At 42.2% G+C, this 25,435-nt stretch overlaps 1 protein-coding gene across 9 annotated transcripts in view; it reads left to right on the forward strand.

Annotated features, from left to right (window-relative positions):
* Window positions 1–25,435, forward strand: part of ralgapa2 (Ral GTPase activating protein catalytic subunit alpha 2) — a 152,494-nt gene that overhangs the window by 109,462 nt on the left and 17,597 nt on the right. For all 9 annotated transcript variants that reach the window (XR_007035021.1, XR_007035023.1, XM_047344791.1 and 6 more), the window contains one exon: window positions 2,985–3,112. Coding sequence is in view for 7 of the 9 variants with exons in the window: in XM_047344791.1 (XP_047200747.1) it covers window positions 2,985–3,112 (128 nt within the window). In the remaining 2 variants the exon portion in view is untranslated. The remainder of the gene's footprint in view (window positions 1–2,984; window positions 3,113–25,435) is intronic.

Here is a 25,435-nt window from a genome sequence, read left to right on the forward strand (position 1 = left end):
AAAGCGAAAGGTGGAGGAATCTGTTTTTACCTCAACAGTGGTTGGTGCAACGACGTGACAGTGATTCAGCAGCACTGTTCTCCAGACCTGGAAGCCTTCATCATAAACTGTAAGCCTTTCTATTCCCCCCTTGAGTTCGCTTCGTTCATCCTGGTCGGTGTTTACATCCCGCCGCAAGCTAACGTGCAGGTCGCACAGCGCATGCTCGCCGACCAGATACTGAGTGTGGAGCGGACCAACCCGGACTCCTTAGTAATTGTCGCTGGTGACTTTAACAAAGGTAATCTTACCCACGAACTCCCCAAATATAGACAGTTTATAAAATGTCCGACCAGAGAGGACAACATTCTGGATCACTGTTACACCACCATCAGAGACGCTTATCACGCCGTCCTACGTGCTGCACTGGGCCAATCCGACCACATCATGGTCCACCTGATTCCTCCATACAGGCAGAAACTAAAGCTCTGCAAACCTGTTGTGAGGACGACAAGGAAGTGGAGCAGTGAGGCTGTGGAGAATCTCCAGGCGTGTTTAGGCTGTACAGACTGGGATGTGTTCAGGACTACTACCAACAGTCTGGACGAGTTCACAGAGGCTGTGACTTCCTACATCAGCTTCTGTGAGGACAGCTGTGTACCATCATGCACCAGGGTGAGTTACAACAACGACAAAGCCTGGTTCACAGCTAAACTCAGAAGGTTAAGACTGGATAAGGAAGAGGCCTTCAGGAGTGGGGACAAAGACATATACAGAGAGGCAAAGTACAAGTTTGGCAAGGCAGTGAAAGAGGCCAAACGACTGTACTCTGAGAAGCTCCAAAACCAGTTCTCAGCCAACGACTCTGCGTCTGTCTGGAAAGGGCTCAAGCAAATCATCAACTACAAGCCGAAAGCCCCCCACTCCATCAACGACCGACGCCTCGCCAACGACCTGAACAAGTTCTACTGCCGCTTTGATAGACAAAGGGACAGTCCTGCAACCATCCCCCACGACGCCCCCCAACAGCTGCAGCCACAATCTACCACCCCCACCTCCCCAACCTCAAGAGGGGCCGTGGCACCTCCAACCCCCACCCTGAAGTTCCCCCCCACCAGCCCCCTACCCACGCCGAGGACGGCTCTTTCCATCCAGGAGAGGGACGTCAACAAACTCTTCAGGAGACAGAACCCCCGGAAAGCTGCTGGTCCGGATTCTGTCTCACCAGCCAGCCTGAAGCACTGCGCTGATCAGCTGTCTTCACAGACATTTTTAACACCTCACTGGAGACATGTCATGTGCCAGCCTGCTTCAAGTCCTCTACCATCGTCCCTGTTCCCAAGAAGCCAAGGACCACAGGGCTTAATGACTTCAGACCCGTCGCCCTGACCTCTGTGGTGATGAAGTCCTTTGAGCACCTTGTGCTCTCACACCTAAAAGACATCACCGACCCCCTCCTGGACCCCCAGCAGTTTGCCTACAGAGCCAACAGGTCTGTAGATGATGCAGTCAACCTAGCCCTTCACTTCATCCTCCGGCACCTGGACTCCACAGGAACCTATGCCAGGATCCTGTTTGTGGATTTCAGCTCTGCCTTCAACACCATTGTCCCAGTTCTGCTACAGGAGAAGCTCTCCCAGCTGAGTGTGCACGACTCCACCTGCAGGTGGATCACTGATTTCCTGTCTGACAGGAAGCAGCGCGTGAGGCTGGGGAAGCACGTCTCTGACTCTCTGACCATCAGCACCGGTTCCCCCCAAGGCTGTGTTCTCTCCTCTGCTCTTCTCCCTGTACACCAACAGCTGCACCTCCAGTCACCAGTCTGTCAAGCTTCTGAAGTTTGCGGACAACACCACCCTGATCGGACTCATCTCTGATGGTGACGAGTCCGCGTACAGATGGGAGGTGGACCATCTGTTGGACTGGTGCAGCCAGAACAACCTTGAGCTCAACGCTCTAAAGACAGTGGAGGTGGTTGTGGACTTCAGGCAGAACCCAGCCCCACCTGCCCCCATCACCCTCTGTGACTCCACAATTGACACTGTGGAATCTTTCCGCTTCCTGGGAACCATCATCTCCCAGGATCTCAAGTGGGAGCCAAACATCAGCTCCCTCATCAAGAAAGCCCAGCAGAGGATGTTCTTCCTGCGGCAGCTGAAAAAATTCAACCTGCCAAAGACTATGATGGTGCACTTCTACACAGCCATCATTGAGTCCATCCTCACCTCCTCCATCACCATCTGGTACGCCGCTGCTACAGCCAAGGATAAGGGCAGGCTGCAGCGTGTCGTTCGGTCTGCTGAGAAGGTGATTGGCTGCAGTCTACTGTCGCTCCAGGAACTGTACACCTCCAGGACCCTGAAGCGGGCAGGGAAGATTCTGGCTGATCCCTCCCACCCCGGTCACAGACTCTTTGAGACTCTCCCCTCTGGCAGGAGGCTGAGGTCCATCCGGACCAAAACCTCACGCCACAGACACTCTCCCTCTCCCCCCCCCCCCCCCCCCTTTTTTTTTTTTTTTTTGCTGACAGGACACTTGTAAACTGTAACTCTATGCGTTACATTAACGCCCAGCTTGGACTCCTGCTTTACTTGCACTGCCATACTTGCACAATGATCACCTGCACTGTTGTATTGCTCTTGCATCTTATACTGCTCTATATTTACTCTCACTCACTTAAAACTGTGCACATATATTTATATTATATTGTAGATATGTTTATACTGTTTAATTTGTACTGTATTGCACTGACTATGCCAAAACAAATTCCTTGTATGTCCAAAAACGTACTTGGCAATAAAGCTTTTCTGATTCTGATTCTGATTCTGATTCTGAAACATGTACATGTGGCAAGAAAAACTAAAGAAAACTGTCAAGGGGCAAATACTTTTCCATAGCACGGTAGAAATGATTATTAGACTCAAATGAATTTTAATACAATTTTTAATGTTTGGTTTCTGTTTTTTCTTTTATAATTCTTGTTTTTTTCCCTGTCTGAACTTTAGGTTCCTTTCTTTGGACCTCTGTTTAATGGCGCCATTGTCACTGGGACACTGTTGCCAAGTTTGGTACGAGCCACTTGTATCAATGCCAGCAGAGCTATCAAGTCCCGGCTGACTCTCTACCAGAGCTTGTATCCTTTTACATCTCTACCTGACTGCTGCGTGTAATAACAGCTCATCATTGGAATGCAATAATATTAAAAAAAGGACCAGCAACTGAGGTAAAACTGTCCTGAGCTTCAGTTTATAGCGAGACCAAAAACCCTTCAGCGTAAAGTCATTGAGACATGTGGCAAACATGTCATGTTAGCCAGTGTACACAGCTGAGTGCTGACAGTGATCTTTATGAGCTGCCGTATTTACATATAACTGTTAGCCAGGGCTTTTTCGCAGCCTGGAGCAAAATGGGAGGTTTGTGGGGCTGTTTTAGGTTTGAGCACAGATAATGTGTCATCATCTATCACTACCATTTTATGGACGAAAAAGAGAGCCAGAATTAAAGCCCCAAGAGCAAATACATGTAAGTGCATTCAGACATACATACGCCTGCATCCCTCCACCCATCCAACAGTGTGCCGTTAGGAGCCTGACTCCAGCTGTAGTTGTCAGTTGGTTTAAAGAGAGTGTAATTACCAATGGAGATGAATTAGCATGTGAATGCCGACAGCATGGAGTTGTGGGGGGTGGGGTGAGATGGGGGACAGAATCTGGATGGCCCCTTGAGGGAGAAACCCAATCTCCTCTAACGCCCTGCTCCTCCTCGGACTGCATGTTCAGCACCTTCTCACCAAAACCGCTCGGTCCCCCTGGTTGTTGCTATAGAAACCTCCCCAAAGGAGGTTTAGTTTGGGAGGAATCTAGTATTCGTGTTTTAAGTTACTCATATATATCAAACTTGTTGTTTTTACTTTTCTTTTGTTGTGCTCATACAGCAAACAGTGTTGGTCCCAAATCAAGCTGCAACACACGCCATGTTGCCTGTGTGTAAGTATGCATCCGTCTGTGTGCATTTCACAATGCATCACATCGCCTGCCTCCCCCGCGTATCAGGCTGTGTCTGTGTGTCCCCTGTGGCATCCTGAGTGACAGATGTCTGTTACCCAACGCCAAGTGAATTAGCCCAGTGTGACTGTCTGTGCCAGGGCTGAGGGGGAGCAGAGATGCTGGGGCCACTGCCTGCCTGTGCGAGCCTTAGGGAGGTGGGGGGTGGTGTAGCTGATGGAAATAGGGGTGAGTAACAGGCCTGTGTTGAGCTGCACAGCTTCACCTGGCATTCCTTAGCAGAGGAGCAAAAGGGACGATATATGGGAGGAGATAAGCGTAGCCTCTGGAGTTCTGGCACTAATAGGCAGCCAGGCCACGCACACTCCAAAAGAGGAGATGAAGAAGTGTGCCAGGCAAAGCAATGTGCCAATATTGGTATCTGTAGATCTGATGTTTGTATGTTGAATTAGAGAGTTTATCAGGACAGTTGCTATGAATAAGCTAAATCCCCAAATGTTCTGTTAAGTTATAAATGTGTCATAAATGAGTTGACATCCTTTCATGTCCAGTAGTGGCGTTAGAAACTGGAAATGTTTCAAGTTACTCTTTAGGATGCTCTCAGCATCAGATGTGCATTCCTCTAGTTTAGTCAAATTTCCATCTTCCATTGTTTCTCTTTGCTTCTTTAGATATGCATCCCTTTATTTTTAACACGTCAGAACGATCCGTCTGCATTTTCATTCTCCAAGTGTGTGTGTGTGTGTTTTTCCTTTTTATTTGCAAGAAGAAAATCCTCATCCTTAGTTTACCCCTTCACAATGCCTTAAGAATCCACAGCCTGCTCTCTGCCTGTGAGGCCACTCTCCAAGGTAATTAGAGAATATTTCTTCAAAGAGGAGCTATATGACCCCTGTGTGTCCAGATAAAAGGCCAGTGAGGCTTGGCAGCCCCCTCTCTTGCTCTGTCACAAGGCTCAAGAGGACTCCAGCAGTCTGCTGCAGCGCTCACAGAATCTCTCAAGCTAATAGGATTTGATATTAAAAAATATCCACCAGCAACATTGCAGGAAAATGCACACAGATGGGCAACAGTGTTTTTCAGTTGGATATCACCTCGTAATATCTTTCCCCATTATGTCCTGTTTCCATCCATCTACCCTTTTTCTCTCTCCTGCTGATTTGTTAAATCTGTTCAATGCACTTCAATGCGCTCTACAGCTCTTAGTTGCAAGTTTTGGCACATTTTGTCTCAGTTTCCTCTGTCAGGACACAACATTGGCCTCAAACTAATAAGAATCTTCAAACAACTAGTCATAGATAATTTATTATTTTTATATGTCTGACAGAAAATTCAGCTGATCTGGCTTTGTGGTCAGATCATCTTGTCTGCAACTTGTCTATCCTTTACAGCAGCTTTGTCAACATCAGTGACCGCAAAATGGTTTTTTTAGAGTCATTTCTTCACTGGTGTAGACTGGGTTCCTACACGGTTCTTACAGGGTAGGAAAACTATATTATTTGTTTTCAGTGTTTTAATGTCAGCATGGAAAGAGAAGAGGTTAGAAACAAAATTATATTATATAAATTGCTAAAAGATACAGCATTTTCTTTCATACTGATTATATGTAAAATGCTCTAAACATGGTTGTAGTTGGTTATTGAGCACATTTAGTTGCTGTTTTTGTTTTGACAGCCTGTGCACTGTGCTGAAACAGAAAAACCAGTGCTACTTTTGCAAAAACTTTCTGCATGGCTGTGGAGAAATACACCTTTTTCTTGGAAGCATTATGATGGACAACCACCACCGAGCTCTTATGTAATACCTCTAGAGTTATATTATCTTTTTTCTATTTAACTAATGACAAAAACCAATAACATACTCAGCTTTACCATGTACCTTTTAGGCCAAAACAATCTTTAGGAATACAGTTGGGAAGTAAGTCCATGCGCTGCACCATTTGTTCACTGCTCTCAATACTTTTTCAGGGCAGAGTTTGGATAAATACTGCATTAGTGTGATGTGGCATAGAGTTGATCAGCTGAGATTGTAAGGAAGCCTGTTTGCTTAAATAGAGACTTAAAAGTCGGCCATCTTTGTCCTCACAGTATTCCACAGATTGTCTATGGCGTTTAGGTCAGGTCAGTTTGCTCACCAATCAAGCACAGTGATAAAATGGTCATTAAAGCAGGTATTGGCACTTATGGCAGCGTGGGTTTGAGCAAAGTCCTGCTTTAGAAAATCAAATCAATGTCTACTTGAAGCTTTTCAGCAGAGGTGATCTAAATATACTTGGTAGAGGCTGCTCCGACATTGGACTTAATGGGCAGATGACATGACTCTCCAGATCCTCTCTGACTGTAGCAACTGCGCACTGGACCTCAGTCCATTTGGTGTGGTGGCTCTTAAAGCCCTGATTCTAATCCCAGTCAACACCTTGTGAATTTCCCCAAAATACCTTGAATGGTTTATGCTTCACAATCCTCTCAAGGCTGCAGTTATTACTGTTGCTTTGTGCATCTTTGACTACCACACTTTTTCCTTCCTGTCGACTTTTCATACATATGCTTGCATATAACACAGTGTGAACAGCCTACCCTGGCTAACATGGAGCTTGCCAATGACTATTTCCAGGATGATTGAGAGGTTGGCGGTTTTCCACATGATTGTTTAGGACATGATATAGCAGTTATCAATTCAAAATTCCTTTTTAAGTAGTTTTATGCAATGTTTAGATTTTCTGGGTAACTGAACATTTGGATTTTAACTAGCTGTAGCCCATAATCATAAAGATGAACAGAAATAAACACTTGTATTACTTGTATTGAATTATTAAAATATATTTAATTTTTTTATCTTATATTTTAAGATGTGCTTCAATAAAAAATGGTTGATCAGAAATTAAAAAGGGTCTAGAAATCTGTAGATTCAGAGTCTCTATAAATATGTAATTTAAATTGAAACATTTCTTTGAACTCTGTTACTCTGATCTTCCATTTCTTCAGCCAAAATTGACACAAAAGTAGCATTAAAGAGCTAATAAGATTGTTTCACCTGAAAGCAGTCAGTCACAGGAAGGCCTTGCTGTCCAATTCCATTTACTGTGTATGAAGGTCGTTCATCCTGTCACTATAGAGCAATCTCCACATCCAGAAGGTGGGATTCATTTCTTTCTTCGACAAGCACTTGAGTTTGATGCTCTGTCTGTCACTTTTTGACAGAGGGCCATTGTTAAAGATAAAAATGAAACTGTGTGTGCATCAGTGTGTGTGTGTTTGTGAGATGGCAAGTTACTAATAGGTGAGACAATGCAAAACTGACCTTGATTCAGAGACATATCCTCCCTACTGGACAGAATCAATAGCTTTTGCACACTGCTCTTAGTCACCATCCTCTGCTCTGACACACAAGTAAACACACACACACAGATCCATCTCCAGGCAGCGATCAATAACCATAATCTGTTTCTGCCCATCGCCAGTCATGCGAGCCAGGCTTTTAGGTGGCGCGTGTTTGTGTATGTGTGAGTGTAGCAGAGAGAAGGTTTGATTCTTTCATTGGAACCCAGAAAGCCACTGAAGTTTGTCAGGCTTCCCTCCCCAGCAGGCTCAAATTAACATATCTGGACATAATTTCAAAGGATTTAAAGTGAAAGCATAAAGGATATGATATCCTGTGCACACTCCTTTTGTGTGTTGATGCTGCATCCCCAGACTCCCATTGTAATTATTACAGTGACATATTCTTACAGCCCTTCCTTCAAGTTATTGTGCAATTCTCAGCCCCGTCTGTGTCTGACCACATCCCTTTTCTCTTTTGTACATTGTAAAACTCTTCACCTAGCAAAGATGAAAGTGCTCCCATATGCATGATGGGGTGTCTTGAATAGGATCTGACATGTTAGTGTTGTCTCACATGAATTATTTAGCATCGTTGATGGGGCTAATTTGCCAGCTGTTGTCCCATAACTGTCAGCAGCCTCTTAGATAATACTCAGCAGTCTAGATCGCCGTGGTACATGGTGCTTGACTGGGCACAGTGAGACACCATGCAAGTCATTATATACAGGATTCATGTGAGTGTAACTCGCCAACTTCCTGTTTGTAGGAAACAGAGCTCACGACCAGGGAATCATTTGGAAAATCAACTAAATTTTCTCACCTAGACTTAATGTGTAAGTTTCTTCAAACTGAATTATTGCTGGATGAGTAGGTGGGTGGGGTCCCTGTTTGGACTTGGCAAGTTCTTTGGGCGGTGGCTGGCATTGGCTTTGATAGGGTAGTTGGGAGTTTATGCATTATTTGGAGGGCTACTAAAAGGGGAGGGGTCTCTCCCCCCTCTGAATGTATTAACCTAATCCCATTATCAGTGTAGCACACTGCCTCCCATCTCTTCCCCTCCTTATCCCTGCCCCCTCCCACCCCTCTCTCCAGCTGACCAGCTGTTCCTGCCGGGACTCACGACAATGTCCGATGTGTTCAGATCACTGAGTAGGCTCCCACCACACACACACACACACACACACTCTTCTTCCTATGCACACTCACACAGAGATGAACAGAGTGCAGACCATACACAACCAAAGCAATTGGCAAGCCCATTCCTGGAGCGTAGAAAGGCCTAGAAGGAGGAGGGTGTTAGTTAGGGTTGGGGTGGGGTTGTGGTGTGTGTGTGTGTGTGTGTGGTGGTGGTGGTGGGGGGTAGCTTTGGCTGTATGGAGGGGGCAAGTGCAGGCCTGTCAAACCAAGAGCCCTGACTCAGGAGGCAGCCCAGCTCGGATGGCATATGGCGTCTAGCTTCATACAACATGCAAAAGTATTCTTGCCCTACGTCCCCTCTCATCTCTTCCCCCCTCTCCCTGTCTCCCACTCCTGCTGCTAATGCAAAATGACTCATAGCATTACTCCTTTTTTTTTTTTTTACCCCTCCTCCCCTCTACATTAGTTCCTCCTCCTCTTGCCACCCGGCCTGTAACAAAAGGGGTCCACTGCATGGCACCCACACCCTGAAAATCCCTGGAGGCCCTGCCCAGCCTGCACTCTGGGGTCTGGGCTTCATGGGGGCCGCCCTTTGAAAACACAGGTAGGGAAGGCGTAGAACCAGAGGGCTGACAGCAGGGTCCCAGAGCCCTGCCAAGGGTAGCATACACATACTGCTAGTGTCAAACTGTTGTGGCTGTTGTGAATTTTGACTTTTTAGAAAATAAACTAAACATTCTTACTATGCTAACGGTTACAGCTGCACCTCTATAAATTAGAGCTGGGGGGATGCTGATTTTGACTTGCTTTACAGCAGCAGGACTTGGCAATTCGTAGTCACTGAGTTCACAATAACTTAAGGCAATGTGTGAAGTATTAGGCAGATGTGTGTGGATAAGCCTATTGGTCTTTTAAAAAAAGACTTTTGCAGCTGTTTAGTTTGTATTTTAGGTCATTTGTTTAGAGCAGTCACCTGAATAAAATGTTAATGTAAACTATTCTACTCTGTTCAAAAACAATTTTATTTCAAGTTTTTTTTTAACAAACTATGATGTGGTTGTCTTTGACTTGTACTTATTACATAAGAACATTTTAAAATCTCTGAAGTCTCACATGTAAAGGAATTGATTAATGTAGATTTGAAATATCTATCAAAATGTTTAAAAAAATTCAAATATTTATATCCTGCAAAACACAAAAAATTTCAAACCCCCTCTACCTGAGATACTATAATCCCAGAGTCCCCACTAGACGCCCCAGGGTCCAGTGTGATTGGTTTGTTGTTGCTGTTTCCAGCTCAAGTGTAAAAACCTGTCCCTCCGCTTTAAGTGATTAGCATCCAGCTAGCCATTCCATATGTTACCCCTAGCCCTGTTTAATTAATGAACTTTCTTTTTCCTGCCCACACCCAGTGAGTGCAGCACTAAAGCAAAAGCTGTTAGTCCTCTCAGGTTATCGTGTTATCCCCCTCACCACACCCTCCCAACTCAGTGCATTCCCATTGATTAGTTATGTTTTGTTTTCCCTCTCTTTTGTTTCAGGGTTCTTGAAGGGAGGGTTAATGAGCTTTACTGGCAAGCGGTGGTGCTTGGAATCGGGGGATAAATGGGACTAATATTTTTTTGTAATAGATTTGGCATTGATGTGAAGCCTCGTGCCACCATGCACGCTTGTACAAATGTGAAAGATGTCTGCTTGTGCAAAAGTAGCTTGGAGGTACATTGTATTTCATCCCTCTGTTGTTATTCCTCTGGAAGACTCTTAAACAGTCAACTGTGTCACTATTCATCGCCAGACCATCCCAGAAAAACTCTTGTTCCATTCTCTTGTTACCAGCAAGTAGTCTTGTCTTTTTTCCTATTATGTCCCTTCTTTCTTGCGTGTCTCCCACTACAAGGCCAGGAACAGCTCGTTGTCCAGCTAAAGCTACCCTCCTTTGTTTGTGCGGCCCTTTTTATCCTTGTGCTAATCGCTGTGGTCGTGTGCCTGAGTTGGACCCCATATTTCACGCTCAGCTCTCCTTTGTTTGACACACCGCCCCTGATAAGAATCCCAATTCTAGGGCCTCTCTGATATTGAAATCCAACAGCGGAGTAGAAAGAGCCTTCAATCATCCATTATCTGTGCTCCAGTGATTACCATTCAATCTCACAGGGTCCAGGCTCCTCATCACTGGCCCCAGAGTTGAGGCCGGCCCCTGAAAGAACCCATATCCCTTAATGCCTGTGTCACATTCAAGCATATCCATAGATATTCCTGACGGTGTCGTGAGGCAGCCTCACATTGAATGCTGCTGGGAAATGTCAGTGAAATGTCACTCATCTCACTCCACTGGAATCTCTTCCTCTCTGATCTAGCGCTGGGTTTTGTAAACTCGTTTTTTTTTGCGCACGTTGTTACATCATCTGATTTATTTATTTATTTATCCCTAAGTGACGATTTTATTTTGAATTCCCGTTTTCCTCTTTAAGTCTCCGGGACAGCTCTTTTATTATAAGTCTGCAATGCTTTATTGTTGTTAATAAGGAATTAGTTGATTATTTATAAGTTCCACATTAATGCCTCTTTAAATACTTCAAAGGCAGTGTGTGCTTTTCGGCTGGCCTGTGGCCATTGTTTTCTTTCAGAGGATGTCCTTGTGCCTCCCATCATTTGCATTTTTGCACTAAATGGAATTTTTTGCATTGATAGACAAGCACGGCAAACAAAGCAATAACAAAACAAAACATTTAAGTGTGCATCGCTGTGCATTGTTTGCCTCTTCTTACAGAAAGCAGCCTTTGATGTGTTAATTCTGATAGTCTGTCTTTTATTCTCAAGTGGTGGATGTGGCTGAAGAGAAGCATTGAGAGATGCTAGCTGAATCTTCTGACGTCTCTCCACTGCAACAGGCTGTGATAATACCGAGCTCAGTAGGGTTAGGGTCAATTTTTTTCCCTTTGCTGTTTTGTATCTTTGCAGTTTTGGTCATTTCATACCAACCATGCATCAATTCATGCCCGCCAGTGGGATGTTTCAAAGTAATTTTTTATATTCTACCCATAGTCTACTGTGAGGAAATGTAGTTTTCTGAATCAAATAATAGCTTCAAGCATTCCAACTGAGGAAATTGAATCTCGTCGATGAATCCCATGCTTGGTTTTTCAGTTTGCTCCGCACATCTAGTAGTAAAAAGTAAAACTAGTAGTTAAACCTTTTTGCATTGACTATTTATCTGCACTTCTGGCAATTTGTCTCTGGTTAAATGTTTGGCAACATAGTGCTTAACAAATCTTCTTGTGAACATTTTGAACATTGTTTTGTTTTTGAATTCATAGAATAGAAATACATTATAAGCCTTTATTGCTAACAGTAGTTGGCACCAAAACATATAGCAAATCCCACTGCTTGCTGAGTTGTAGCACAAATGCTTTTAACTCTTTTGTAATGTCATTCTCAGCTCAGAGTCCAGACTTGGGAGACGAATCGAATGCACACACACAAACACACGCACACAAGTACTCGGGTCCTACTTAGAAGCAGGAGTGTAGATGCCTGCATTAGAAATGGAGGCACAGATAAGTAAATCGTTCAATAACCCAGAGTAACTATAATGTGAGAGCTTGGGGTTTTTTGTGGTATAACTTTAAAATGAGATTACTCTAACTTGTGACTATTAGTCTTTTTTTACCCTAATTCTTACTGGTTTGAAATGCAGGAAGGGGTTCACTTTTCCACTTATTTAATGATTTAGTCTTAGATAACAGAACGACTCAGTTTTTTGTTTAATGTGGCCTGCTCATCTTCATTAGTTATGTATAGCTTCTAATTACTATTGATGAGACTCGAGCTGATTTGGGTACAAATCTATAGCTTTTTGTTATTCTAATGATTGTTATCTACCCTCAGATCTCCAAGCCAGGGGGCTTTGGAATTTATTCTCCTTTAAAGGCTGAAATATCTGGAGCTGCTCTAGCTACACCCACTTGTTTTTGTATCAGGCGGCTGACAAAAATCGAGTGTCCCTCCCCCCACATCATCTCCCGTCTGCCTATATGTATAGTACTTCCCGCTCCTCCATCTGTTTTTGTCCACCCATGAAAAGGTCCTTTATAAGCTGCAGGATGCGCAGTTGACATGCTGTAAGCTATGCTTTACCCAAGCAAGACAGTGCACCAAACTTACGCCGTGAATCCAAGGGCGCCACGGGCCCTATCCCCCTCCCCCAAGTCCATTTCGATTATGTGGGATCTCTGTCAGAGATCTTCAGTTGAAGAAGTTTTTATAACGGACATTGTCTCCATCATCCATTTTCACTATAAAAGCCTGCAGTCTGAATGGGCCTCCATGCTTGCCCACTGGATGATGGCTGGCTCCTGATTAACCCTGGAGTGACTAGCTAATGTCATTGAAGGAGGGCCACCTGGCTGTGAGACTGTACAGTCAGCTGCCACTGAAGGGCCAGAATAGGAGACGACCAGGTGTTGGGCTCCAGCCCCCCTAATTGTTGCCATGTAATAGCCTGCTTGACTGCACAATATAGCCCAAGGGCGAGGATTAGGGAAAAGCTGTTGCCAGCACAGAAGTCTATTTTCTTCTTTGCCCAAGGTTTTCTGTGTGAGTTTCTTTCTGTGTGCATACAAATATACATCTCCACTCACTGTCCTCCTCATCCATTAAAATGCAGACAATGAGAAGGCTTGGTCCTTCTCCTGCCTTAGTTTCAGCCCTTTATCTGCAGAAGACATCGTCTACAAAATGTGTAGAAGACAGGTGCTTCTCAATTAGAATATCATCCAAAAGTTAATTTATTTCAGTAATTTAATTTTAAAAATAAAACACATAGATTTACAACACTGAATAATTTCAAGTGTTTATTTCTGTATATTTTGAAAATTATGGCTTAAAGCTAAAAACATCCCAAAATTTAAATTTTTCATTCAGAAAATAACATAAGACCAATAAGAAATTATTTTTAATACAGAAATATGGTGTTATGGTGTATTAATTCACTTCGAAGACTGCTGACTAGACAGTTGTCCAGCAGTCATTGAGACCCTCCACAAGGGGTTTAAGCCACTCAGTGCTTGAGTGGTTTATCCTCACTGGGTGTATGTACCGTATTCATGCATATTAATAGAAAGTTCAGTGGAAGTAAAAAGTTTAGTTAAGTAAAGGTGCACAAGCAACAGGAGCAACTACAACTGTGAGTGGGTTGTAAAGTGGTTGCATTGAGGCAGCAAATCATGCAAAAGGGGCCCCACCCAACTACTCAATGCATTTACTCTACAGAACATACTTCATTAGGCATTTCTGTTTTAAAAATCTCTTTTTCTATTACTGCTTTGGGTTATTAGCTGTAAGTAAAAATCAAATAATTAAATAAAAGAAATGAACACTTGCATTACATCAGTTTGTGTGTAATTATCCTATGTAGTTTTTAAGTTTCACTATTTTCAATTGAATTATGGAAATACTAAGTTTTCAACGATATTGCAAATAATTAAGATGCACATGTGAAATGTGTGGAAAAATATTTTTGTTTTGTTCCAATAATTTTGCTACAAATGTAAAATACTTATAAAATGAAAAGCTTATAGAATTACTCTAACCCTCCAGGAACTAATCCTCCTCAGTTTTGTTGTACCCGCCAGTACAATGACAATAAAGACTATTCTATTCTGCTCTATTCTTAGCATCTACATATACCACAGATGTGATCATGTGCAGCGCTGATCATTATCATTCCGGCTAAATGCTTGTCATTTTGCATAAGGCCAGGCAGCCTAATTGGCACGATAAACCTTTCATAGACGGGGCAGTGGAGAACAGGAGGTTTTATGTCAGCAGAGATGTTCAGCATTAATGCATCGCGGTTGTTCTGTTGCACATACCACAAGCTTCATTAAAATTGCAAAAGCTTCTGCTCATTTTGTTTTTAATATTTCATCAGTGCTTGTCTGAGCAATGTTATTACCGTATGGTTAAAATCAGCGTCATTTGGCATGACCCAGAATTGGCGCTGTACTCTTGTAATTTAAGTCTCTGACCTGTTTTCTGGATGTGTCAAGTGCATTTGAAGAACAAGCGGGGACGTTGATTGCCGCCATACTTTGGAGTTAATACAAGAGTCTAAAGGCTGGGAGTTAGTGTGAAACCTGATAATGATTGCTGTTGTATAACTGTAATAATAAAAATGAGGGGTGAATTACCTTGCGAGCATTCAGTTGGATTTCAGTCACTATCCAGGTTCAACATGCCCTTCTGTGTTTCATCAGTGACTTTTTATTAAAAGTTCAAATTGTGATCAGATAGATGCTATTGTTCTGACGCGACTCCAAACAAGTCAAATGTCAGGAACCGAAGGGGAAAAATTACTCATATTCACCCCAGATAGCTCATATCATGCCCACCTTTGTCCCGACCTAATAATGTTTCCATTGGGCTCCGACGTTCATGTCACTCTGGTGATCGTCACTGACAAAGGAGACCTTGAGAGACAACTCTCACCCAGCCACTCGCGGAGCTGTATCTGTTAATCTTCATCCCTATCAGCCTTTTTGTAGCTCATCTTATTATGACTTTCTGTTAACGCACCGTGGAGGCTGGTATGACTGTCTGGCCATAATGGGTCTGTGTTTGATTAATCATGTCGACTCTTTGTGTTTCACATCTGAGCCTGCTGTATTAGGACTCATCAATGGACGCCAGAGTCCTTTGAAAAAGAGATTGGTTACAGAGTTGGTTCATCTAAATACATAAGACCAGTAGGTTTTGATAGTTGCCATGTTGGACAAACCATATGAGGTCACCATGAATCTTATGGCTGTCCATAGTCTCTGGTGAAGGATGGTGGCTTGATGCTTCAAGGCTTATCCCCAACAATCAGGTAATACCACTGACCTCTGTGTAGGTGCTTCTCCTGTGATTTGTTGTTTGGCAAAAAATCAATTTTTACTGTCCCCTAGAGAAACGGGAAACTGCCAGAGACTTCAGAAAATGGGTGACTACTTTTTCCGGTGCAGCCCATAAATTATCCGGTCATGCTAGCTCGCAGACATCAGGTTTGATCTTCAGCTGAGGCCAGCCTGTGTGAAATCACTGATAGGCAGTGATGATGTCACTGGTTTAGAGTGATGTCACAACCATAACTCCTCGTCTTGCTGTCTGAATGCCAGATGGACGGCAGAGAGGTGTGGAGGTCGGAGCGTAGAAATCTCTTGCAGTGGGAAACTGACCCCTCAGGAGGTGTCATTAACCTGGGATTAGTGTTTGACCTGACTCCTTTGGGGCTCCTGCAGCTCCAGTTATCCTGGCCCCACTAATTAGACTACTTGTTAAAACTTTCTGAAAGCAGCTATTCCTCTGGAGCATCCACTGTTGTCCAAGTCTGCGCTCACCCTTTAAATGGACAAGCAGACACCTTCATTCATCATAATGCATTTGTGACACATTCAGACATTTTCTGTACTCCTGCTAAAGCTGTCTATGCCCAAAAAAAAGCTGTTTAATGAGACACCAAGGGCTGAGTACCTGCTATATAAAATGGGACACACACATGCACTGTACAGTCACCCTACTGGCTGGTTCCTGTCATACATGCTCTCACTTTATCCATCTCAATCTGTTGTTCCTTCCCACTGCCATTATTCCTGCAGCCAGCTTTATTGCCACGTTCACTCTCTGGCCGTGTCTGTCTTTCTCCCTGTGTCTCCATCTAAATTTCTCTGTCTTTTTGCCCATAATCACCTCACACCTCTGAGGGCCTCTGCTGAGACGAGCTTCACACCTCAGTCCTCGCCGTGACAACAGGTACCGCTGGCACTCACCGCTCGGCCTCTCTCCAATCAACACCTGCTCTGCTTTATCTCTTTTACTTTCCTTCCACTTTTCCATCTTCGCCCCTCCCTCCTTTATGTCTCCTCCCTCTTTTGTCTTCAGTAAAATCCCTTGTTTTTATGGCCTGGCTAGTGGTTTTCCCCGGTAACTCAGTGAGTTTCCCTTTCCTAAATTTTTTCTTTTTACTTAAATATTGGTGCACACAGTGCCTTGCATAATATTTCTACCATGTAATCTTTTTTACATTTTGTAATGTTGCAACACAAACTTCAAGGTATTTTATTGAAATGTTATGAAACTGACCATCACAAGGTAGTACATAACTGTGAAGTAGAAGGAAGCCCCTACATGATTTGAAAATTATCTTGTAAATAAATCTTATTGTGTTGTTAATTTGTATTTAGCCCCTTTACTCTGATACCCCTGAATGAAATTCAGTTCAGCCAATTCTATTGACACCTAATCAGTGATTAGACTATGCCTGTGTGTAATTTAAACTCAGGATAAGTCCAGATGATATTTGCTTGTTGTTAGATAACATTAGTGGCCCATGGCAACTCTTGAGGAGCTGCAAAGATCCACAGCTCAGTGTTGTATAATCTTTTGACAGGACAACTATTATTCATGCACTGTACAAGTCTGGCCTTTTTGGAAGACTAGCAAGTAAAGACCTTGTTAAAAGAAAACCATAACCAGTGCTGTTAACAATTTTCTACAAACCTTGTAGGGAATGCAGCAAACACTTGCAACAAGGTGCTCTGATAGGTTGAGACCAAAATGTAACTTTTTGCTTATATACAAAAGTGTGGCACTGCCCATCACTCTGAACACACCGTGCCTATGGTTAACCGTGGGGGTAGCAGCATCATCCTATGGGGATGTTCTTCTTCAGCAGGAATAGGGAATCTGGTCGTAGTTGAGGGAAGATTGTTGGAGCTAAATACAGGACAATTCTTGAAGGATGGAGACTGCAGAAGACTTTAGATTAGGGTGGAGGTTCACCTACCAGCAGGACAACAACCCTAAACACCCAGAGCTACAGTGGAATGGTTTAGATCTAAGCACATTTATGTGTTAGAATGGACCAGTCAAAGTCCAGACCAGCTGAGAATCTGGTAAGACTTGAAAATGTTTGTTCACAGTCAATCTACCTCCAATCTGACTGAGCTTCAGCCATTTTGCAAAAAATGAGTGGAAACATTTTAGTGTTTCCTAAACATTTCCAGCTGTGATGGGCTAACGGGAGTTCAATGCAAATGCATGCTACAGTTCAGTACAGTTCAGATATTTATTTCTAAAAATATTTTACACACCCCATGTGCCATCTTCCTACCACTTCATGATTATGTACTGCTTTGTGTTTCAGAAACTAAAACCTCAGATAGGTTGCGACTAATTTTACGTTGTAACCTAACAAAAATTTAAAAAAAAGGTTCAAGGCGTGTGAATACTTTTGCAAGCCACTGTGCATATATCATGCAGTAATTTATCTAGTTGTTTGGATGTACTGTATATTTTAAAGACTAGTGAGTTTTTGTGGGATATCCACCTTTGTGATTAGGTTTTGAGTTTCTGTTTCACACAGAGAGGTGGAATAAAACACCTGTTTAAAAAAAAAAAACATCTACTTTTTAGTCAATTTGCACTGTCACCCTAATGTAACCAAGCACCCCACCACCACCATCAAGTCTCTTCCTCTTAACAGGCCAATTACATGACCACTTGGAGTCGATGGTACTGCGAGCTACTCCTGAGGCCCTCTCCTTACCAAGGTCAAGCTGATTGGCCCAGGTTAATGGGCATATGTGGGGACTGACAGAGGAGGGGTCAAGCACACAGAGGAATCCTCCACCTCATCTCTCAACTGTCCCTCTTCACAACAAGAGCCCCTTCTACTGGAAGCGCATCGACAAACAGCATTAACCTTGGCTGCGGAGGCCTGAGGGCCATAGGCATGGCTTTGTCCACATGCATGAATCAGAGTTTTAAGAAGAAGTAGATGTACATTGATTGTCTTGGCTAGGTTCTTCTGTGATTTTAGGTTTCTGGTTGTCTTTGTTGGAGTAGAGTTCATTTAGGGACAAAGTTTCTGAGTGCATTGCCTTGAAAAGGATTATTTTCAAAAATGGACTGGCCTACAGTGAGATTTCTGTTGCCTGAAGCAGTGTCATAAATCCAGGATTGATCTGGAGTCTTTATTGCTTTCAGGCTTGGTCTGCCCTCCATTCCTCCACCTTCTTTTTAATACAAAAAAGTTCTAATTAAGCCAAATATTTTCAGCTTTAGGGAGTTCTCCATTTAAAATTCATCATGATTAAGGCATCTTGGATAAAAGAAAAGGAAGCAGTCTCTCTCCCTATACCCATCATCCGACTTCTGACAGATGGAAGCAGAGCTTCAGTAGTTAAATATCAGTATGAAGGCTCTAAAGAGCCTGCTCCTTAACCTAATCTGGATTCTCACCTCCTGTTTCTCATTGCTTTTTTTCTATCTTTCTTAATGATTTCACATGGGTAAATCCCATAAAATCTCCCAGTTGGTCTAAACAGGAGGTGCTGGACCAGTTTTCAGAAGCACGCTGTTTTCCCCTCTTTTATGCTGCTTAACAATGTCAGTCAATTTTATCTGTATTTATAATAATTTAAAATAGAAATGCACTGGTCAGGATTGTACCAGTTTTTCATTTGCTTTGAAGTCTGGCCTTTCAGTTCTAATTCAGACCTGTTATAATATTCTTCCTAAAGACTACAACAAGTAAGCTTTGTTATAACCCAACCAATAAATGTAACAAACAATGACTATAAACAGGGTGTCCGTGCATCTTTCAAAAGTCTGAAATTCATGTGTCTAAAATTGAGGCCTTAAAATGTCTAAATCTAGGGAAAACAATCTAAGTTGGCCTTAAATACGTATATCATCATAGGTCTTAAATGTTGTCATGGCCAGACTATTTAAACCTCATATATTCTTGTGTACGTAGTTTTTTCTTGCGGGGCTTTCCTGTCATTGCGTTCTGTGACTTAAGGTGGTTGAGGCTACAGGTAACTAACTGCTAATATACCCTTGCTAGCAAGTTTTTTTGCGTCCATTATGGGTAAGTGCAAAAAACGTTCGTTTTCGCCATTGGCTCACCTCTGTTGTCGACCCATAGGAGGCTCAGTGCATGCTGTGCAAAAAAACCTTTTTAGCTTTGCACTATGGGGCTTAAGGCTGTAGAGAGCCATTTGAAGTCTAAGAAGCACAAAGCCGCTGCCAAGAGCCACCCACTGGCTCGTTGTAGGTGGCCCGGCTCCGCTTCACATGGTTTTGCTCTACTCGGTACGGTACCAGTTGTGCTTCCACTGACCCACTGATGACTGGAGCTATGCCGGCTGAAGCCCAGGGTTGCTGTGCTGCTGTTAACGTTACTGTGTGACTTTGTCTCATTAAGGTAATCTTCGTAAAAAGGTTAAAAATAAATAATGAAGCACAAAATAAAAATATAAATAAACTAAATACTTGTATTACTATATATGCAGGAATGTCATTTGTTTTTTTATACATAAAATGATTCACTGGAATAATTATCAGCCAGAACTGGGCTGTGGTCAAGTTCTGGCTAAGTTGGATTTTAGATATTCGAGTGCTGCAGATTCAGTGGGTTCCTTCCGTTTCATCCGATGCAGGCAGTCTGATTAAGGCAGCTGCTCTCTGCCTGCTCCCTCCTCCTGCAGACGCTGGTTCGATTAAGGAACATCAATAAATTTTCGAACTATTCATGGTGGTATTGTTTTGTGTGTTTTGGGGAAAATGTTTGTGCATCTGAACAGCTGATTTTATGTGTGATCAGCTGATTTAGGATGTTATTAAATACAGCGCCCGGCCTGCATGTAATACAGAAAGCTGATGTGTCCTTTTTCTTTTCCTTCTGCCTTTAGGGATGGTTTATAATTTAAAAATAGTGCAATTATATTTCGATTTCCCCTGCACCGGCAAATGTGGTCCTTAATATTATTGTAGTGGCTTTTGAGTTTTATTAACTGTTCCCTGTACTACCTTGGTGAAAGCCTTCTAATTTCTCATGGTCCCACGGCCAATCAGTGAACAGCAGTCTGTTCACGTCACGTGTAGTGCCGACTCAGCCCCGTTCGTACCCGCTCAGGAGCAGGGACCAAAAAAGTAGGTACTGGAATGGAAAAAACGGTAATGGAAGCGCTTACCGAGTGGAGTCAAGTAGGGCCAAATCGAGCCAGTGTAAAAGGGGCAGAATTGACCCCAGAAATCTAACTGTTTGGCTCCCCTGGCGTGGCTAAAACTCATCAGAAAACAATTCCTGCTGCTACTACTAGCACTGACCTAAGAGCAGCATTTGCTGTGACACAAACTCTGAACTCAGAGGTTTTGTGGATTTTAAACACAGTGGTCAAGCACCAGTCTTACAACTCCAATGATGGGAGTTTGATGTTCCCTGACTCACAGATCACATGCTATGCTTCATTGTATTACAGCAGAATCCCCCAACCATTCCCTGTATTTACAGTATTTTTTTGGGTCTCAAATTTCATTCAACGTGGCATTAAAAAGGTCTTAAAAAGTCTGAAATTTGACTTGCTGAAACCTGCAGATACCATCATAAAAGAAAAAAAAAACTGCTGCTTGTTCCTTGATAGGGGTAGTAGTTTTGAATCCTATGGAAAATTAACGGAATGTATTTTCCAAATTTCTGCTTGAAATCATACTGTTTTTCCCTAATGTTTTTTATGCATTTACAAACTGAAAAGTGGAAGTATTCAATTTTGAGGCATTAAATGAAAAGGCAAAAAGATGTTGAGACATTGTATTATTTGACCTGATGATTATCAGTCTTAGGTGATCAAGGAGGCACAGTTCGACTTTAGTTACCGGTCGGCTGATTTGTGCTTCACCAATTAAAAAACTTACTATCCAAACTGTCCTGCATCTAATGGATGCAATTAACCCAGTCAGTTGCTACTACAGATTTGCAACTACTCAGCATTCACTGACATCATATTTACCACTCACAATATGATCATAATCATAAAGATCATATAGACTGTTACTTTATGGTTCTTCTTTTTCAAATTAGTCGTTACAAGCTCAGGCGGTGTGGAAATAAAACAAACAAGCTTTACTAAAATAAATAAGGTTTTCTGCAACTCTGTATACCCTTAGAATTACAAAATTAGCATAAGTTAGAAACAGTGATTGGCAGGTTCATCTTCTTACCAAAACCGTCATCTGTTCAGTGTGGATGAAATCTGCTGTTTAAGCAAACATGTTTTGGTTTTGAGTCTGCACGCAGGACTATGTTTTGAAGCCATGATGCATAATCATCCCTGCTTGGCTGTATGTATGTGTGTGTGTGAAGGTTCAATTTGTTTTAAATGTGTTGAGTTTGTGTCAGAGGCCAGTGATGGTGTGAGGACTTTTGTCAGCAGGGAGACTGAGGAGCACAAAGACTCAGGCTGGTCTGATTGTCAGGATGCTTCTCTCCAGAGAGACACTAGTTCAGAGGTCAACCTGGGCTCTTTTTGTAAGCTGCTTGTGTAGATGGAGGGTTCGGATGTTTCTGTGTGTCTGTTATATCCGTTTGCACACTGTGAGCATCTGTATGTTCCTGCTTGTGCTCAGTTATTGACAGTAAAAAATGAATCCCGGTACTTTCAGAACAGGTCTCTGTGGAAGCAGGGAGAAAAAGGTGAGAAAACTGAGATCATATAGGATGGTAGTCATTGGCTGATGGGGTGCAGCAGGGATGGGACAACCTTCTAATGAAGAGCCATCTGAGGCCTCTATTCACCTTGAACATGGGCCACTGCAGCTGCCCTGACCTTGGCTTTGATCCACAAAGATGCTTGACCCCCACCATTCCCCCAAAGCTACCTCCCTGCCATCTGGACAGCACGCATGCATATGTATACAAAATGTGCACACACCCCTAGATGCATATGTATGTACACGTACATTGTCTCTGACACATATGCCTGCACAGGTACGAGTAGTGAGAATGATAGTTCTTGCTAAACGTACAAAGAGAACAAAAGCGACACCCAGACGTAGATGGTGTAAGAAATTACTGTTTTCAGGTATGCGCATTATCCAAAATGTCTGAATGTTTGGGGTGTAAGATTACAGGCAGCTGATGAGATGACCGTGTAATGGTATTTTTGAGAAAATTATGAATTCATGCTATTTTATTCACAAATACAGTAAAGGTTTCTTGTAGAACTGTACAGTGTCTTGATTGCAATATCAAGGTGTGCATTTTTTCAGCTGCAAAAGATTTCTTGAATGTAATATTAGTTGGGTTTTACTATTTAAGTAGTCATGCAATAAAATTCTGTTGCTGAAAATATATTTGGCCAGTTGGATGCACTTTATGCCCACACCTGAGTTACACCTTAGTTATCTACATCCTAAAGGTCAGGGAGAGTGATGAGGACATTGTGATGATGAACAAGAAAGAGAACAGTGAGGAAAATTTGGATTTATCAATGAATTGATATCATTGTAGTATTAAACAACCATACATCATCATCGAGTATCGTGCAGCCCTAGTTTTATTGATTATAAACTGTGTTTTAAAGCATTTTATTTAGTATAGTAAACACTGATTACAATGGATCTTTAAAATATTTATCAATATAGATTATTTTGAAGTGACAGGAAGTAGTGCTGTTGTCTGCTTTTATTAATGGAAACCATTGAAAAGACTGCGTTCAGACTCACTGATGGCGGTCGGTAGCATGAGCATTGAAGAAGCCTCAATCACTTTCAAATCATTTATGTGTTAACGTTTTGGATATGCAATAGAAAATGAAACAATGACAGACCAGATAGGAAATATTCGCAAACACTATGAGAATACCGCAGCCGGGTGTAACCATTAGCAAAGCTAAAGTTAACATGTAGCTTTTCATTGACATTTAAGAGTATGAGTGTAAGATTAAATCCAATATTGGGTTCACCATAACATGAAATAAAATTAAAAAAAACATTTTGGGGAGAAAACTGGTAGTTGAAATTAGTTTTTCACAAATACAGTTGAGGTTTCATGGAATATAAACCTTGTTTCCAATAACCTGTATTCAGAATATAGTAACTCAGTCCAGTTTTGACCAGTTTATATATTATGGTTTTCATTCTCGTTTCAATCTAAGGTGGTCTTAATGGTAATAAAGTGCTATTTTTTGTCTTTTTCAAATAGAATAAAAGTATCCTAAATTGCAAAGTCTGTTTAAGGAGTCTCGGTTCAGGTGTGATCAGTATAGTTATTTTAGATTTTGAACTAGAGCCACAGAACAAGCTATAGAAGAGTATCATAGACAGGCTGTCAAACCTAAGTCTTCGTAGCTTCAAAAAGCGATTAAATAGCAGAAATTCCCAAAGTAGTGCAACAGTCTTCCACCCAGTCCAGCTGTAAATGACAGTTATGTCACGGGTGACTTGAGCTGCAGTCCAACTGTGGAAATGCAGACCTATTTAAATTTTATCTTTTGGTTTCCCATTTTCTTATAGTACCAAAATGTATTTGACTCTAAGTGGGGCATTTTGTATATGGAAAACTCATTTTTCCTAAAGGATAATAAGGAGATGAAGTTATCCTGCAGGATAAATTCCTGTTTGTTTTGATGTACCTGTCCTGCATGTTTGCTCTCACTACCTTTGTATAGATTCATGTTTCTTCAGCAAAAGTAGGTCACAATCAGCAGGCTTGGTGTCCCTAGCTTGGACATAGCCTTTGCGTCACTGCTCTGGATCTGTCCCTTGATTTGGTTACTGTGAGGAGATGGCAGCAGCTGTGCATTTGCAGTGGAACAAGCTGTGCCATGGATTAGTAATTAGGGTCAAGCTAAATAAAAAGAGTGGGAGAGAGAAGGCATGATTTCTACCTGATATGCATCAAGTCAAATTTCTATGCAGCTATTTGCCAACGCATATCATTGTACATTAATTAACCAGAGTGAGCATGATTATGCCCCTTGCTTTCACCTGTCCCACAAAAACCTTGTATTATTCTCCATTTTTTTACCACCCATCTTTCTCTTCCATTGTTCATCCATTTCTCCCATTTCTTGATTATTCTGTTATCTTAATTTTGTCTTATTATTTAAAGTTTTTTTTTTTTCTTTCTCTCTCTCTCACTGTAATCCATTTGTCTAACTTACAAAGAGGGCAGCGGAAGGAAGTAGTGGAGGAGAGGCGTGTGTCAGAGTCAGAGAGCGTATGCTCCAGCTGGAGTCAATATTTGCTTTAGGAATCTCAATAACAGGCCCACAGTCATCTGCATCTCTGATAATGGACCGCCATATGGCTCTGTTGACCCACGCTGTGCTGAGGCTCTCTCTCTGTCCCCGTCCCTTCTTGTTTTTCATTTATCAGCTTCCCTGCATGTCGTTTCATCAAGGCCCTTCCTCCTGTATTTTTACGCTTTACTCATGTACCTGTCTAGGTAAAACATTTTTGTTTTTTTACTAACTTCTTTTCTTTCTGTCCATCATCCACTAAACTCTGGACATGATGCAGAGCTGTGACCTGTGTTACCATAGCAGCAGGGCCTGGGATGTCCACTCTTTGTCCAGCACAGTTTCCAGCAAGTGACAGAAAACAGTGACGGATGTCTGGAAGACGGATAAAGAGCACATTAGGAAGTGCTTTTACGTGCTTAAAGTCATGCTACTCTGCTGCTCTCTTGTGAGGAACAATCAATTAGTCACACCATATTATTTAGCAGTTTTTAGAGCTTTTATATATCTGATACATACTTTGAATGTTTCCATTCTATTACTTTCTATTTTTAAGTGTAAGCTTTTTTTTTTTATGAGTTCTTGGTGTTTAAATGCCCAAAAAGCCTTAAAAACATAATGTAGACATTAGACATTTACTTACTACATTTTTATCATACCTTGCAAAAGTATTCGTATCACATCTAAGATTTTAGATGATAGACCAACACAAAGAAGTGCACAATGTTAAAGTGGAAGAAAAAGGATACGTAAGTTAACAAAAAAATGTAAAAGTGTGGCCTGCATTTGTGTTTAGTCCTTCTCAGTTAGTACTTTGTTAAAATATTTTTCACTGCAGTTACATCTGCGTGTCTTTTGTGGCATTTCTCTCATGTCAAGTTTAATGGAACTTCTGCATGTGACTAATGGTTGTCCTGTCGTCCAAATCTCA

The sequence above is a fragment of the Girardinichthys multiradiatus genome, chromosome 19, assembly GCF_021462225.1.
Source record: "Girardinichthys multiradiatus isolate DD_20200921_A chromosome 19, DD_fGirMul_XY1, whole genome shotgun sequence".
Taxonomy (NCBI): Eukaryota; Metazoa; Chordata; class Actinopteri; order Cyprinodontiformes; family Goodeidae; genus Girardinichthys; species Girardinichthys multiradiatus.